The following is an 18,731-nucleotide window of genomic DNA, read 5'->3' as shown; positions in this document are numbered from 1 at the left end:
TAAGGCAGGATGTCTGGGGAGGGGGTTGTGTGCCAAGTCGAGGGACCCCTGTCCTTGGGGTCCACTCTGCTGTCTGTAGGTCGTTAAAACTTTGAGCAATAAAAGTTGGAGTGCTGCCCCCCTTGTTGTCTGTGTGTGTTTAAGTGTGTCTGTGTGTGTGGGGTCACTAACCCCCCTTTGATGCCTAGGCCAGCGAGTACCTCTTGTACCAGGGTAGGCCTTGTCTCAGGCCACCTGGAATTTAAGCTCTGTGATATGTGCATGTGTGATCCTACACCAGATTTAAAATGGGTAACCTTACAAGGGAAATACTGTTCTGCAAAGCAAGCACAGTTTGTGGAAACACGACCATAAAGTCATAAAGCAGGTTAACAGAACGCATAGGTTGTTAGAATGAAAGGAAGCTGATTTACTTGTTTGCAGAGTGGATGGGGTCTTGGCAGTATTAAATAATACCTACTTTTCTTTCTAGTAGAATAGATTACTGTAATGCCCTCTTGTCTGTTTCACATCTACAACGGGCCCAGAATGCCGCTGGCGGAGTGTTAACACGCACCAGTCAGAGGGATCCCATCTACAACGGGCCCAGAATGCCGCTGGCGGAGTGTTAACACGCACCAGTCACAGGGATCCCATCTACAACGGGCCCAGAATGCCGCTGGCGGAGTGTTAACACGCACCAGTCACAGGGATCCCATCTACAACGGGCCCAGAATGCCGCTGGCGGAGTGTTAACACGCACCAGTCACAGGGATCACATCTACAACGGGCCCAGAATGCCGCTGGCGGAGTGTTAACACACACCAGTCACATGGATCACATCTACAACGGGCCCAGAATGCCGCTGGCGGAGTGTTAACACGCACCAGTCACAGGGATCACATCTACAACGGGCCCAGAATGCCGCTGGCGGAGTGTTAACACGCACCAGTCACAGGGATCACATCTACAACGGGCCCAGAATGCCGCTGGCGGAGTGTTAACACGCACCAGTCACAGGGATCACATCTACAACGGGCCCAGAATGCCGCTGGCGGAGTGTTAACACGCACCAGTCACAGGGATCACATCTACAACGGGCCCAGAATGCCGCTGGCGGAGTGTTAAGATGCACCGGTCACAGGGATCACATCTACAACGGGCCCAGAATGCCGCTGGCGGAGTGTTAACACGCACCAGTCACAGGGATCACATCTACAACGGGCCCAGAATGCCGCTGGCGGAGTGTTAACACGCACCAGTCACAGGGATCACATCTACAACGGGCCCAGAATGCCGCTGGCGGAGTGTTAACACGCACCAGTCACAGGGATCACATCTACAACGGGCCCAGAATGCCGCTGGCGGAGTGTTAACACGCACCAGTCACAGGGATCACATCACACCTGCTCTCACATCCCTGCACTGGCTTCCTCTGTCTTCTAGGATTGATTTTAAAGTTCATTTGCTAATTTGTAAATATTTACGTGGTTTAGCTCTGTCCTGCCTCAGTAACATGACTGTAAGGTATGTCCCAGGCAGATCAGTCAGATCATCCGGTAGTAATTTACTGATTATTCCAAAAACCCGGCTGGGGAGGGAGGGGGCAGCTTTTAGTCACTATGGGCCCAAACTCTGGAACTCTCTCCCAGAAAACCTGAGAGCTACTGAATGTCTCAGTACTTTCAAAACTAGGCTGAAAAAGCATCTTTTCACCAATGCATATAATAATCTATGATAATCATCCATCCATCCATTTTCCAAACCGCTTGTCCTACTGGGTCGCGGGGGGTCCGGAGCCTATCCCGGAAGCAATGGGCACGAGGCAGGGAACAACCCAGGATGGGGGGCCAGCCCATCGCAGGGCACACTCACACACCATTCACTCACGCATGCACACCTATGGGCAATTTAGCAACTCCAATTAGCCTCGGCATGTCTTTGGACTGTGGGGGGAAACCGGAGTACCCGGAGGAAACCCCACGACGACATGGGGAGAACATGCAAACTCCACACACATGTGACCCAGGCGGAGACTCGAACCCGGGTCTCAGAGGTGTGAGGCAACAGTGCTAACCACTGCACCACCATGCCGCCCCCCTATGATAATCAGTTTTATTATTTTATGCTTTTATTAATATCAGTAATTGTGGGGGGTGGGGGTGCGGTCGCTTCCCCCAGAAGACATATGGGCTAGAGGCCCCTTTGAGGACGGGCCCTTAAAGAGGACATTGGTATTTAAAGTCCTTTATGATGGTTTTTAATTTTATTTTTTTTAAACATTTTTACTCTATTTTTATTTCTTTTGCGCTTATTGTTATTTATTCTGAGCTTATTTGAATTTCTTTTTCTTCTTTTTAAATGTTTGCAAAATTCTTTATAAACGCTGTGGCTAAAATGCGCTATATAAATAATGATTGATTGATTCAGATAGATAGATGAGAGAGAGAGTTTACTTTTAACCACCTTTATTAAACAGTTAGCAACCAATCCTAATCACAGCCCTGGCGGGGTCAGGGACACACTTAAAGCCGTGCCTGAGACTAAGATACGAAAAACTGAGTTGGGAAGCTCAAAATTCCCACCAGAAAGCTGCACTTGAATGACTGACATTCTGGCTGCTAACTCAGAGATAGAAGCTGGTGATGTGACAATACTGAACTTACAAGAATGGCGAACGCATGGTTACTGCAAGGGACAATGCTTGTGAAATTCTGTGCAATGTTTCTTTTTAACTGCTTCAGAATCTTTGGCTAGAAAGCTGAACTGAAAGCAAATCATGAATCCTTCTGTTATCTTGCTTTGTATGTAGCCTAAGCGCGTTTCCTCAGCAAAGACGATAATCGCCGGTTAGTCACGGTCAGATATCGACACCAGGATACTTGTCTTATTACACTCATTACTGATAATATCGTCATATCACCCAGACGTAATTGGTGATTTGACATGTTCCCAGGTATAACAATACAGGGAGAGAAAGGATTTTACTCATGGGATCAGGAATCCAAGTGCCAGTTGCTGCTGCATTAGCTGCTGGGAATGTTCACATCTCGTCCTTTCAGTGATACGTGTCGAGTGTAGGGACACCTGGCAGAAAGATGGCTAAGGACTGCACTGGAAGCACTGGTCTGACTGTTATGGGAGGTTCACGTCCATCTTGCTGTTGATGTGTTCCTATGTATTCCTATAGCTTGTACTTAATGTTTTTACCTCTAGTTTTGAGCAAAGGTGCACTGACTCACAATTAGTGATCATGTGACTGCAGCAGATTGTCAGGACGCACAGAACACTCTGCAGACTATAATTCATTTTGAAGTGTAAGCTGTGCTGCTAATTATAATGAAAACAAATGCTTATTGTAATGCTTTGTATTTTACTAATGTGTAGGATGTGTATATGTCTGTGTCTTAAAGTGTTTTCTGTTTCAGGCTGAACAGCTGTGATCTCATAGATAAACACTGTGAAGTGCTGTCTTCAGCTCTCAGATCAAACTCCTCACCCCTGAGAGAGCTGGACCTGAGTGACAATGACCTGCAGGACTCAGGAGTGAAGCTGCTCTCTGCTGGACTGGGGGACTTACACTGTAAACTGGAGATACTGAGGTCAGTATTACTGGGTATTCCACACTGTAAACTAGAGATACTGAGGTCAGTTTTACTGAGTATTCCACACTGTAAACTGGAGATACTGAGGTCAGTATTACTGGATATTTCACACTGTAAACTGAGGATACTGAGGCCAGTATTGTGGGGTATTCCACACCGCAAACTGGAGATACTGAGGCCAGTATTACTGGATATTCCACACTGTAAACTGGAGATACTGAGGCCAGTATTACTGGATATTCCACACTGTAAACTGGGGATACTGATGCCAGTATTACTGGATATTCCACACCGCAAACTGGAGATACTGAGGCCAGTATTACTGGATATTCCACACTGTAAACTGGGGATACTGAGGCCAGTATTACTGGATATTCCACACTGTAAACTGAGGATACTGAGGCCAGTATTGCTGGGTATTCCACACCGCAAACTGGAGATACTGAGGCCAGTATTACTGGATATTCCACACTGTAAACTGGGGATACTGAGGCCAGTATTGCTGGGTATTCCAAACCACAAACTGGAGATACTGAGGTCAGTAATATTGGGTATTCCACACTGTACACTTTAGATACTGAGGTCAGTATTACTGTGTATTCCACACTATAAAGAGGAGATAGTGAGCAATTAGCTAAGGGAAAGAGAGGAGGGGTCCTGCCTTGTCTTAGACACTAAACTGTAATTCTTGAATTATTTATTAGAGCATCATATTTATTTAATAATTACAATGGTGAGGTGATATTATTTACTGGGGAGTTTCTGTCTTTCTCTGCAGGCTGTCAGGCTGTAGAGTCACAGAAGAAGGCTGTTCTTCCCTGGCTTCAGCTCTGAAGTTAAACCCCTCACACCTGAGAGAGCTGGATCTGAGCTACAATCACCCAGGAGATTCAGGAGTGAAGCTGCTCTCTGCTGGACTGGGGGACTTACACTGTAAACTGGAGATACTGAGGTCAGTATTACTGGGTATTCCACACTGTAAACTAGAGATACTGAGGTCAGTTTTACTGAGTATTCCACACTGTAAACTGGGGATACTGAGGCCAGTATTACTGGATATTCCACACTGTAAACTGAGGATACTGAGGCCAGTATTGCTGGGTATTCCACACCGCAAACTGGAGATACTGAGGCCAGTATTACTGGATATTCCACACTGTAAACTGGGGATACTGAGGCCAGTATTGCTGGGTATTCCAAACCACGAATTGGAGATACTGAGGTCAGTAATATTGGGTATTCCACACTGTACGCTTTAGATACTGAGGTCAGTATTACTGTGTATTCCACACTATGAAGAGGAGATAGTGAGCAATTAGCTAAGGGAAAGAGAGGAGGGGTCCTGCCTTGTCTTAGACACTAAACTGTAATTCTTGAATTATTTATTAGAGCATCACATTTATTTAATAATTACAATGGTGAGGTGATATTATTTACTGGGGAGTTTCTGTCTTTCTCTGCAGGCTGTCAGGCTGTAGAGTCACAGAAGAAGGCTGTTCTTCCCTGGCTTCAGCTCTGAAGTTAAACCCCTCACACCTGAGAGAGCTGGACCTGAGCTACAATCACCCAGGAGATTCAGGAGTGAAGCTACTCTCTGCTGTACTGGAGGATCTCAGCTGTAAACTGGAGAAGCTGCAGTGAGTACAGAATATGCATTTTACACAAAAGTAACTGGACAGCAAGAAAACCCACAATGCCTTTCAGCAGTTACATAATAAACAAACACAAACAGCTTCTGTTTTCTTCTCCTACGTCCTTATATCCCACAATCTTATCAGCCCTCGATCCATGCTTGAAATAATTAAGCAGGGAAGCAGGAAACATCCATTCAACCATATTGTGATGTCCGCTGAGCGGAGGAGCAGGCAGACAGGGCAGTGGAGCCGTGAAGACGAGCAAACGGGGTTTATTAAGGGCAGACGAGGAAACACGGCTCACAACATCAATGACAGATCTAGGGAAACAGACCTGAACACGGACAAGCCGAAATAACAGGAAACAGCTGGTCAGAATCGGGGCAGCAGACGTGGTTAATGAGGGGGCGTGGCACACGAGGATCACACGAGCTGGGCGTGACACATATAATCCATGCAAAACATTTGTGTTGGTTAGCAAAGTTAACAGCACTGTTACAGATAAACATGCTGACTTTAACGTGTTATGGACAAAAAAATAATGGACACCAAACAGAATCGGAATGATTGTTAAAATTATTTTTAATAATTTAATTGTTTTCTGAAAATCCATTATGTCATGACCCTTATCCTCCTCATTTGAATACAGTGCTGCAGTGTAAAAAGTGGATTTAAAAGTATTTAATCTTTTTAAGGGTGGGCCGGTGTGAACTCACAGACAAATGCTGTGAGGCACTGGCTTCAGCTCTCAGATCAAACTCCTCACCCCTGAGAGAGCTGGACCTGAGTGACAATGACCTGCAGGACTCAGGAGTGAAGCTGCTCTCTGCTGGACTGGGGGACTTACACTGCAACCTGGAGATACTGAGGTATGACTGGGTATTCCACACTGTAAACTGGGGGTAGTGAGGTGAGTATTACTGGGTATTTCACACTGTACGCTGGAAATACTAAGGTAGAAAATAACTAATGATTTCAAAATAAAGCAGGAGTATCTAAGTCTAGGGGTTGACTTAAAAAATAACATTAGATTCGCTACAGTAAGTGGAATGTCGAAAGTAAGACTGCATTGGAGGTTAATTATGACATTAAAAGTTTCTTCCAATATTTTAACTCCAAAAGAGCTCTAAAAGCTGAAATCACTCATCTGCAGGATAGTAACGGCCTTATAATTGAAAATGAAAATTGATATAGTAAATGAGTTTAATGATTATTTTACACGGGTGTTCACAGTAGAGGACATGATTAACTTACCACCATTTAGTACAAATACAGTGTCCTATATAAACAATATACAGTCCTTCCACAATTATTGCCCCCCTTGTAAAGATTTGTGAAAATGGTTAGACAAAAATCCACCTTTTGGCGAAGCAGCTTCATCTCACACTGAAAAAAAATGAGAAAAATCCAACCTTTCATTGAAATAAATTTATTCAAAGAAAAACAAATCCTTCATCAAGAAATAATTATTTTCAACAAAAACGATTATTGGCAGCCCTGCTTTTAATACTCTGTACAGCCTCCCTTTGCCAGTATAACAGCACTGAGTCTCCTATAACATTTTATGAGGTTGGAGAATACAGAGCAGGGCATCTGAGACCATTCCTCTTTACAGAATCTCTCCAGATCACACAGGGTCCTCGGCCCTCTCTTGTGCACTCTCCTCTTCAGCTCAGCCCACAGGTTTTCAGTGGGGTTCAGGTCAGGGGACTGAGGTGGCCATGGCAGAAGCTTGATTCTGCGGTCAGCTGACCATTTTAATGTTTATTTGGACATGTGCTTAGGATCACCGTCCTGCTGGAAGATCCAATGAAGCCCCAGTTTTTGTTTCCTGGCAGCAGCAGCCAAATTTTGATATAAAATGTCCTGGTATTTCATGGACCCCATAGTGCCATGTACCCTAACGAGGTTTCCAGGGTTTTTGGAGGAAAATCAGCTCCACAACATCACAGAACCTCCACCATATCTTACAGCTGGGATAAGGTTCATTTCATTATAACCATCCTTCTTTTTACGCCAAACCCACCTTGAATGTTTATTGCCCAAAAGCTCCATTTTTGTTTCATCTGATCATTGAATTTCATTCCAGTCAAAGTTGTATAATGTTTTGCAAACTCCTGGCTCTAACATTTTAAGTAACTGACAGAAAAAGCTTCTTTCTGTCATAACTTTCAAAACGTCTGTTAGCATGAAGGGGGCATCTGATGGTTTTTTGGAGACGTGGTAACCCCAAGATTTTACTTTGTCTGGTAATTGACTAACAGTCATCCTTGGGGATTTTTGTCTCTCTTACGATCATCCTCACTGTATGTGGGGGCAAAATAAACTTGGGTCCTCTTTCAGGCAGGTTTCTAACAGTTCCAGTTGATGTCCACTTTTTAATTATTGCCCTAACAGTAGAAATGGGCATTTTAAGGCAAGTAGCTATTTTTTTAATACCCATTCCCTGACTTATGAAGGTCAGCACACTTCTCCCTCATTTGGTCTGTGTGTCTCTTATCTTTCCCATGTTCATGGATGACTAAGGGAATTTGGGCTCTGTGTCTCCTCATGTTTGTACCCCAGTTACTCAGGAAGTCATGGATTACAGCTTGAAGGTTCCTATTCACTTCAATCAACCCAAATATGTATAATTTACATGGGAAACATGCTTCAGTTACATTGTGTTTGTCACGCTACGTAAATTCGGGTAAGGCAGGTGGGCAGGAAGGACCAGGCAGGAAGGCGGTAAACGGGGCAAACGAGGGTTTAATTGGGAATAGGGCAGGACGGAAACGCAGGCAGGGACAAACGGCAGGTAACGTCAATGACAGACAACGGGTTAGTGTACAACAGAGACTTAAATACAGGGAACTAATCAGAAAAGAACATGACGCGACTGGGCACAATCAGGGAATCACACGTGGGTAATTAGGGGCGTGGCACACACGAGGAGCGGACGGAGCGGGCGTCACAGTGTTCACTATAATTTGCAGGGCTGCCAATAATCGTGGCTCATGTGTTTTTGTTAAAAATAATTATTTATTGATGATTTTCCTTCAACTAAATTGATTTTAAGTAAAGGTTGGATTTTTCTCATTTTTTTCCGTGTGAGATGAAGCAACTTCACCAGAAGGTGGATTTTTTCTTACCCCTTGTACAAAGGGGTGCCAATAATTGTGGAGGGACTGTATGTATAACTGAGGCTGATGTGGTACAAAACCTAGATAAGCTCAAAATAAATAAATCACAGGGTCCTGATGGCATCTTACCTATAGTTTTAAAATAGATGAGGGTTATTATTAGCCAACCTTTAACTTTACTGTTTCCGAAATCCTTATTTGCACGTGTGGTACCTTATGATTGGAAGTATGCTAATATAACACCCATATTCAAAAAAGGGGATAGATGTAATCCAGTAAACTATGGGCCAATTACTTTAACTTGCATAACTGGAAAAGTTATGGATACAAATAACCTGGATACAAATAACATTCTGAGGGGTAGCCAACCTGGATTTAGGAGAAGTAGATCCTGTTTAACTAATCTACTTGAGTTCTTTGAGGAAGCAAAAATAGAACTTGGTCACAAAAAGTACTTACATTTGCAGAAGACCTTTGATGTTGTCCCCCTCAAACAGCTCTTGCTTAAGCTCAAAGCTGCAGGGATTTTAGGAACTGTAGCATCTTGGATTGAAAACTGGTTAACAGACAGGAAGCAGCAGGTAGTTATTAGAGGCACAATGTCACAGTGGGCCTGCGTTCATAGTGGGGTACCGCAGGGTTCAATTTTAGGACCACTATTGTTCCTATTTTACATTAATGATATTGACACCAATACATACAGTAAACTAGTTAAATTTGCAGACAACACCAAGGTGGATGATGTAGCAAATACTGATCTAGCAGCGGAGAGGCTACAACGGGATCTTGATTTAATTAGCGACTGGGCTGATACCTGGCAGATCAAATTTAATGTAGATAAATGTAAGGTAATCCATGCAGGGAGCAGAAATATAAAGTACAGATTTTTTATGGGTTTCTCTGAAATAAAGGTAGCTGATTATGAGAAAGACCTCGGTGTGTACGTTGATGCTTCCATGTCCCACTCTCACCAGTGTGGGGAAGCAATTAAAGAGGCCAATAGGATGTTGGGTTGCATCTCTAGGTGTGTGGAGTTTAATTTAAATGAGGTGATGCTAAGATTATACAATTCCTTGGTAAGACCCCACCTAGAATATTGTTTTAATTTGAGAGGGGGATATAGGGCTGTCGAAGGAACAATCAGGTTCGCTTTGGTCCGTTCAGAAATATCTCTTAAAATATACACAAAAGTATGATATATTTCATAAGCATTGATAGGTAATCAGGGGCGGCATGGTGGTGCAGTGGTTAGCACTCTGCCTCACACCCAGGTTCAAGTCTCCGCCTGGGTCACATGTGTATGGAGATTGCATGTTCTCCCCATGTCGTCGTGGGGTTTCCTCCGGGTACTCCGGTTTCCCCCCACAGTCCAAAAACATGCTGAGGCTAATTGGACTTGCTAAATTGCCCATAGGAATGCGTGTGTGAGTGCATGGTGTGTGAGTGTGCCCTGCGATGGGCTGGCCCCCCATCCTGGGTTGTTCCCTGCCTCGTGCCCATTGCTTCCGGGATAGGCTCCGGACCCCCCGCGACCCAGTAGGATAAGTGGTTTGGAAAATGGATGGATGGATGGATGATAGGTAATCCCACTAATTAATAAAATGAAAAAGTAGCCACAAGCCATCTACACTCGGACGTGCTATAATCACCCACCTTCACACACGGACTGGGGAGCCCCTTTCAGTCCTGGCAGGAGACCAACACGTGATTCCTGAGAAGTGCCGGGCGATGCGCGCTCTATCCCACGGCTGATCTCCGGTCAGTGCTGAGCTCTCCCCCTTCCTTTATGCTAAATCTGGAGTGGTACGCGTGCGGGGAGGGGGCGAGCTGGCCAGGCTCACCCCCTTCCTCAGGGAATATGCTCTTTATTCTCCCATTCCTGTCCAGGTGAGGCTGTTTTGCGCTTGCGGTTATGAAGCATTTTGGGCAAGGCTTTCCCTTTTCCCCTAGGAGAGAAAACATAAGCCTCCCTTTCCGCTGGGAAAGGCAAGATAGGTGTTCTAGCTCTTTCTGTGAGAAACATGTTATATAAGTGATCAGTGAAAAAACATGTTTGTGCAGTTCACCTGTGGCACAACAATAATGTGGGTGAATCACGGTGGACGATGTATTTGAATCCCGGGGTGTTTAGTCCAAACACGATCAGAATCAATCCATACCTCAATCCCCTCATAGGTATGTCTGCTAGGTGGAGTTGGAGGTGCAGCATAATCCCATTATAACAAACTCGCTTATAATGGAATATCATCTGTAACAGACAAGGTCCGCTGGCCGTGCGCCTTTAAGAACCTGCAGAAAAAGCATCGCATATAGCGGACTCACATACAATGGAATTTCGCTTATAACGGACAAACAGTTTGGTCCCATTTGTCATTTGCCGTTTGTCTGCGGCAGGATACATGTATGTGAGAGTGTCTGGCAGGGTATGTGTGTTTGAGAGTGTCTGTGACCGGGTACGCGTGTGTGTGAGTGTCTGCGGCAGGGTACGTGTGTTTGAGAGTGTCTGTGACAGGGTACATGTGTATGAGAGTGTCTGTGACAGGGTACATGTGTATGAGAGTGTCTGTGGCAGGGTACGTGTGTGTGAGAGTGTCTGTGGCAGGGTACGTGTGTGTGTGAGAGTGTCTGTGGCAGGGTACGTGTGTGTGTGAGAGTGTCTGTGGCAGGGTACGCATGTGTGAGAGTGTCTGCGGCAGGATACGTGTGTGTGAGAGTGTCTGCGGCAGGATACGTGTGTGTGAGAGTGTCTGCGGCAGTATACGTGTGTATGAGAGTGTCTGTGGCAGGGTACGTATGTGTGAGAGTGTCTGCGACAGGGTACGCGTGTGTGAGAGTGTCTGCGGCAGGGTACGCGTGTGTGAGTGTGTCTGCGGCAGGGTACGCGTGTGTGAGAGTGTCTGCGGCAGGGTACGCGTGTGTGAGAGTGTCTGCGGCAGGGTACGCGTGTGTGAGAGTGTCTGCGGCAGGATACGCGTGTGTGAGAGTGTCTGCGGCAGGATACGCGTGTGTGAGAGTGTCTGCGACAGGGTACGTGTGTGTGAGTGTGTCTGCGGCAGAGTACGCGTGTGAGAGATTGTCTGTGACAGTGTACGTGTCTGTGAGAGTGTCTGTGACAGGGTACGCGTGTGTGAGAGTGTCTGCGACAGGGTACGCGTGTGTGAGAGTGTCTGCGACAGGGTACGTGTGTGTGAGTGTGTCTGCGGCAGGGTACGCGTGTGTGACAGTGTCTGTGGCAGGGTACGCGTGTGTGAGATTGTCTGTGACAGTGTATGTGTCTGTGAGAGTGTCTGTGACAGGGTATCTGTCTATGAGAGTGTCTGTGGCAGGGTACGTGTGTTTGAGAGTGTCTGTGGCAGGTTACGTGTGTATGAGAGTGTCTGTGGCAGGTTACGTGTGTATGAGAGTGTCTGTGGCAGGGTACGTGTGTGTGAGAGTGTCTGTGGCTGGGTACGTGTGTGTGAGAGTGTCTGTGGCTGGGTACGTGTGTTTCAGAGTGTCTGTGGCAGGGTACGTGTGTATGAGAGTGTCTGTGGCAGGGTACGTGTGTGTGAGAGTGTCTGTGGCAGGGTACGTGTGTGTGAGAGTGTCTGTGGCAGGGTACGTGTGTTTGAGAGTGTCTGTGGCAGGTTACGTGTGTATGAGAGTGTCTGTGGCAGGGTACGTGTGTGTGAGAGTGTCTGTGGCAGGGTACGTGTGTGTGACAGTGTCTGTGGCTGGGTACGTGTGTTTGAGAGTGTCTGTGGCAGGGTACGTGTGTATGAGAGTGTCTGTGGCAGGGTACGTGTGTTTGAGAGTGTCTGTGGCAGGGTACGTGTGTGTGAGAGTGTCTGCGACAGGGTACGCGTGTGTGAGAGTGTCTGCGGCAGGGTACGTGTGTGTGAGAGTGTCTGTGACAGGGTACGTGTGTGTGAGAGTGTCTGTGGCAGGGTACGCGTGTGTGAGAGTGTCTGTGGCAGGGTACGTGTGTGTGAGAGTGTCTGCGGCAGGGTACGCGTGTGTGAGAGTGTCTGCGGCAGGGTACGCGTGTGTGAGAGTGTCTGCGGCAGGGTACGCGTGTGTGTGAGTGTCTGTGGCAGGATACACATGTGTGAGAGTGTCTGTGGCAGGATACGTGTATGTGAGAGTGTCTGTGACAGGGTACGTGTGTGTGAGTGTCTGTGGCAGGATACGTGTGTGTGAGAGTGTCTGTGGCTGGGTACGTGTGTGTGAGAGTGTCTGTGGCAGGGTACGCGTGTGTGTGAGTGTCTGTGGCAGGATACGCATGTGTGAGAGTGTCTGTGGCAGGATACGTGTATGTGAGAGTGTCTGTGACAGGGTACGTGTGTGTGAGTGTCTGTGGCAGGATACGTGTGTGTGAGAGTGTCTGTGGCTGGGTACGTGTGTGTGAGAGTGTCTGTGGCAGGATACGTGTATGTGAGAGTGTCTGCGGCAGGATATGTCTGCGTGAGAGTGTCTGTGGCAGGGTACGTGTGTGTGAGAGTGTCTGTGGCAGGATAAGTGTGCGTGAGAGTGTCTGCGGCAGGATATGTGTGCGTGAGAGTGTCTGTGGCAGGATACGTGTGTGTGAGAGTGTCTGCGGCAGGATATGTGTGCGTGAGAGTGTCTGTGGCAGGGTACGTGTGTGTGAGAGTGTCTGTGGCAGGATACGTGTGTGTGAGAGTGTCTGCGGCAGGATATGTGTGCGTGAGAGTGTCTGTGGCAGGATACGTGTGTGTGAGAGTGTCTGCGGCAGCGTATGTGTGTGTGAGAGAGTCTGCGACAGGGTACGTGTGTATGAGAGTGTCTGTGACAGGGTACGTGTCTGTGAGAGTGTCTGTGGCAGGGTACGTGTGTGTGAGTGTCTGTGGCGGGATACGCATGTGTGAGAGTGTCTGTGGCAGGATACGTGTATGTGAGAGTGTCTGCGGCAGGGTACGTGTGTGTGAGTGTCTGTGGCAGGATACGTGTGTGTGAGAGTGTCTGTGGCTGGGTACGTGTGTGTGAGAGTGTCTGTGGCAGGATACGTGTATGTGAGAGTGTCTGCGGCAGGATATGTGTGCGTGAGAGTGTCTGTGGCAGGATACGTGTGTGTGAGAGTGTCTGCGGCAGCGTATGTGTGTGTGAGAGAGTCTTTGACAGGGTACGTGTGTATGAGAGTGTCTGTGACGGTACGTGTCTGTGAGAGTATCTGTGACACCCCACCCCCAGTGCACTAGGTGACCTGCCTCACCCAGAGGCACAGGTGAAAAGAACCACTACCCCAAAGTAGAGGCTAGTTGAAGTGGCAGGAATGGGGGGGCGAATGAAGTCAGTATTTAATGTGAGGAGTCGTAGAGGGGAGAGGAAAAGAAAAGGAGATAAATGCAAAAAAGTAAAAAACGAAGGATTCTATTTATATATGATGATTGTGGATGATTGGAGCCGTAATTGTCAAAAAGAAATTAGTAAATAAAAAATTATCACACATATACACTCCTCAAAAAAATTAAAGGAACACTTTGAAAACACATCAGATATCAATGGGGAAAAAAAAATCATGCTGGATATCTATACTGATGTAGACTGGGTAATGTGTTAGGAACGAAAGGATGCCACATCGTTTGATGGAAATGAAATTATCAACCTACAGAGGGCTGAATTCAAAGACACCCCCAAAATCAAAGTGAAAAATGATGTGGCAGACTAGTCCATTTTGTTGAAATTTCATTACAGTAACTCAGAATCATACTCAGTACTTTGTATGGTCCCCACGTGGTTGTATGCATGCCTGACAATGTCGGGGCATGGTCCTAATGAGACCATGGATGATGTCCTGGGGGATCTCCTCTCACATCTGGACCAGGGTATCACTGAGCTTCTGGACAGTCTGAGGTGCAACCTGGTGGCATCGAATGGACGAAACATAATGTCCGTTGGGGGCAGTCAATGGTATCAATTCCTTCATCCTCCAGGAACTGCCTACATGCTCTTGCCACATGAGGCCGGGCATTGTCGTGCACCAGGAGAAACCCAGGACCCACCGCACCAGCATAGGGTCTGACAGTGGGTTCAAGGATTTCATCCTGATACCTAATGGCAGTCAAGGTGCCGTTGTCTAGCCTGTAGAGGACTGTGCATCCCTCCATGGATATGCCTCCCCAGACCATCACTGACCCACCACCAAACCGGTCATGCTGAACAATGCTGCAGGCAGCATGACGTTCTCCATGGCTTCTCCAGACCCTTTCATGTCTGTCACATGTGCTCAGGGTGAACCTGCTCTCATCTGTGAAAAGCACAGGGCACCAGTAGCAGACCTGCAAATTCTGGTAATCTATGGCAAATGCCAATCGAGCTCCATGGTGCTGGGCAGTGAGCACAGGGTCCACTAGAGGACATTGGGTCCTCAGGGCACCCTTATGATGTCTGTTTCTGATTGTTTGCTGAGAGACATTCACACCAGTGGCCTGCTGGAGGTCATTTTGTAGGGCTCCAGCAGTGTTCATCCTGTTCCTCCTTGCACAAAGGAGCAGATACTGGTCCTGCTGAAATGTTAAGGACCTTCTACGGCCCTGTCAGCTCTCCTTGAGTATCTGCCTGTCTCCTGGAATCTCCTCCATGCCCTTGAGATTGTGCTGGGAGACACAGCAAACCTTCTGGCAATGGCACGTATTGATGCGCCATCCTGGAGGAGTTGGACTACCTGTGCAACCTCTGTAGGGTCCAGGTATCGCCTCATGCGACCAGTAGTGACACTGACCGTCGCTAAATGCAAAACTAGTGAAAAAACTGTCAGAAAAGATGAGGAGGGAAAAATGCCAGTGGCCTCCACCTGTTAAACCATTCCTGGTTTGGGGGTCGTCTCATTGTTGCCCCTCTAGTTCACCTGTTCATAATTTCATTAACACTAAAGCGGCTGAAACTGATTAACAGCCCCCTCCGCTACTTAACTGACCTGATCAATATCCCAGAAGTTTAATAGACTTGATGCTATACTCTGATTAAAAGGTGTTCCTTCAATTTTTTTGAGCAGTGTATATTAATACATACATATATATGTCCATACATACACAGACACACTTTCATACATATCTGTAATGATTGAAACATACAATACATGAATTAAACAGTAATAATAATAATTAATAAAAATAACTGCAAAAAAGTAAGGGGGCGGTGGGCGTTGAGGTAGCTTTTATCCACAAAATAGTTTGCTGCAAACATACATCCATCCATCCATTTTCCAAGCCGCTTATCCTACTGGGTCGCTGGGGGTCCGGAGCCTATCCCGGAAGCAATAGGCAGGGAACAACCCAGGATGGGGGGCCAACCCATCGCAGGGCACATTCACATACCAGTCGGGCAATTTAGCAAGTCCAATTAGCCTCAGCATGTTTTTGGACTGTGGGGGAAACCGGAGTACCTGGAGAAAACCCCACGATGACATGGGGAGAACATGCAAACTCCACACACATGTGACCCAGGCGGAGACTTGAACCCGGGTCCCAGAGGTGTTAGGCAATAGTGCTAACCACTGCACCACCTTGCCGCCCCCAGCAAACATACAAACAACCAGAATTCTAGAAAAGTACTTTATATTTGAATGAAATAACAAATAAAACACTTTCAAATCACATGAGCCTATATTTTATTCACAACAGAACATAGATGATATTACAAATGTTCAAAGGCCGAAGACCTGTATTGGATGCCCGTGGTCTTCGGGCCCTCAGACGACTCTGCATCACTCATCAGCATGATTGTGTCAATGACTTACTAAATGGGCCCAGGAATACTTCCAGAAAGCACAGTCGGTAAACACAATCCGCCGTGCCATCTGCAGATGCCAGCTAAAGCTCTATCATGCAAAAAGGAAGCCATATCTGAACATGGTCCAGAAGCGCCGTCGTATCCTGTGGGCCAAGACTCATTTGAAATGGACTGTTTCAAAGAGGGAAAGTGTTCTATGGTCATATGAGTCCAAATGTGACATTCTTGTTGGTAATCAAGGGCGCCGTGTCCTCCGGGCTAAAGAGGAGGGAGACCTTCCAGCGTGTTATCAGCGTTCAGTTCAAAATCCAGCATCTCTGATGGTATGGGGGTGCATAAGTGCATACGGTATGGGCAGCTTGCATGTTTTGGAAGGAACTATGAATGCGGAAAGGTATATAAAGGTTTTAGAATAACACATGCTCCCCTCCAGAGGATGTCTGTTTGAGGGAAGGCCTTGTGTATTTCAGCAGGACAATGCAAAACCACATACTGCAGCTATTACAAGCACATGGCTTCGTCGGAGAAGAGCCCGGGTGCTGAATTGGCCTGTCTGCAGTCAAGATCTTTCACCTATAGAGAACATACAGTAATTACCTGTGACACCCATGGTGCACTGTGAGCAGGTATACAGGCCCACAGAGCATGCAGATAATTATCTGTGACACCCATGGTGTACTGTGAGCAGGTATACAGGCCAACAGAGCATGCAGATAATTATCTGTGACACCCATGGTGCACTGTGAACAGGTATACAGGCCCACAGAGCATGCAGATAATTATCTGTGACACCCATGGTGCACTGTGAGCAGGTATACAGGCCAACAGAGCATGCAGATAATTATCTGTGACACCCCTTGTACACTGTGAGCAGGTATCAGTACTGACTACTTTTTATATTGAGTCACATGTTTTATGTGAATTACTTTGTACTGAACTGAAGGCCAGTATTTGTCACTGTGAATATGTTGTTGCAGACGTCCATCCAGAAATCAGAGCTGGGGGAAAAGATAAGGTCCTTATTCCAATTAATTTTTGGTACAAATATCAATGTGTCTGCCGCAGATGGAGGATTATATATTCTAGAGGTTTCTTTTTATTTTTAAGTTGCAGAATGTTGTCTCATCTGAGGAGGATTCAGTGTATTATGTGTGAGGTTCATTTTGGTTTTGATGCTGGATTCAGTTAGTGAATATTAGAAAAATTGCTTATTCTCAACTCGTATTTATGGATTAAGTCTTCGAATGTCATGAAATGACTGAAAAGGAGGTGGAGATGTGTAATCCCTTTCTGTCCCTGTGAGTGATAATGAATAGTGATATTGTGAAGTAGGAAGTCCAGATTATTCCAGATTGGCGTGTATTTACAGGGTATGAGAGTACAGTTAGTGATTTTAATGGCTTTCCACTGGGCTGTCAGTGCTGTGGAAATGGCAGCACTGTGTTGTTAAAGCAGTTTTGTTTCTTTACTGACATTTTGAGTAAGTCTGCATGTCTGAGATTTTTACAGTACAGCTGCTCCTGCTGTAACCATGAGCTGCTGTTACTGCTGTAGTGTGACCATTTAGTTAAGTCTTGCAGTTGATTTGCTAAGTAATAATTAAGAAAAATGAGCTTGTAATCCAACTTAAGATTTACTTTTCTGTAATGTGGAATGTTTGATTTTGAGTTTTTGTTTTTCCAGCAAAAATGTGACATTAATGAGTTTGAAAGAATTTTTCTGAATTTATTCTGGACGAGTAATTTTATTTTTATTGATTTAAGTGGGAGACTCATCTATTGTTTTGAATAAGGGGGCATAGTTGAGGGTAACCAAGTCAGACAGCCTGTGGGAGATGTAGATACCCAAGTACCGGATATTTCCAGTGTGAAATGGACCATCCTGATCAGCTGAATCCCAGGCATCGTCAGACAGTGAGAATATTATGTGTTTTTTTCCAGTTTATTGTGTAGTTTGATAGATTTGAAAAGGTATTAATAAAATTAAAATTTCATATTTTGAGGGTTTCATAAAAACAGCAAGATATCATCTGCATAGAGATTAATTTTGTGTTGTTATTAGTATGAATTCCATTTATTTCACTGTTCTGTCGTATTGCTGCCACAATTGTTTCTATGAAGATGGCAAACAGTGAAGGAGAGAGTGGGCATGCAGGCCGTCTTCCCCGTCGGAGTGTGAATGCAGGTGATGTCATCCCATCTGTGACACTGTAGCTTTGGCTGAGGTGTACAGTATTTTAACCCAGTGGGTGAACGATTCTCCAAAGCCAAATCTATGCAATGTATTAAACAGGAATGTCCAACTGACTGTCAGATGCCGTTTCTGCATCTAATGATGTAATCATGGGTTTAGTATGGGTATGCTGAGCAGTCTAGACTAAATTAAATAATCTATAGATGTTGTCCGAGGCATGTCTTGTCTTGAAAATCATTACAAAAGCTCTCGCCACTCAGTTACAGACAGTCATTCCTACTATAATCCATCCTGATCAGACAGATTTCATCAAGTTATTCATTAATGAGAGTGGCGGGTAACTGGAGGGTTGTGTTGGGTCTTTATCAGGTCTCAATAACACTGTAATGGCCGGTAACTGGAGGGCTGTGTTGGGTCTTTATCAGGTTTCAATAACACTGTAATGGCCTATACATTTCTGCAGGGTAACC

The 18,731-nt window shown here is 45.8% G+C and overlaps 1 protein-coding gene across 1 annotated transcript in view; it reads left to right on the top strand.

The window, feature by feature from the left end:
- Positions 1-18,731, top strand: part of LOC125721930 (protein NLRC5-like) — a gene marked incomplete at its 3' end in the record, with an annotated part of 510,329 nt that overhangs the window by 336,958 nt on the left and 154,640 nt on the right. The window contains exons 17-18 of the mRNA XM_048998139.1: positions 4,363-4,536; positions 5,048-5,104. Of these exons, the coding sequence (XP_048854096.1) occupies positions 4,363-4,536; positions 5,048-5,104 (231 nt within the window). The remainder of the gene's footprint in view (positions 1-4,362; positions 4,537-5,047; positions 5,105-18,731) is intronic.

This window comes from Brienomyrus brachyistius, unplaced genomic scaffold (assembly GCF_023856365.1).
Source record: "Brienomyrus brachyistius isolate T26 unplaced genomic scaffold, BBRACH_0.4 scaffold36, whole genome shotgun sequence".
Lineage (NCBI taxonomy): Eukaryota > Metazoa > Chordata > Actinopteri > Osteoglossiformes > Mormyridae > Brienomyrus > Brienomyrus brachyistius.
The sequence above is the reverse complement of the archived record's forward strand: the minus strand, read 5'-3'. Positions and strand labels throughout refer to the sequence as shown.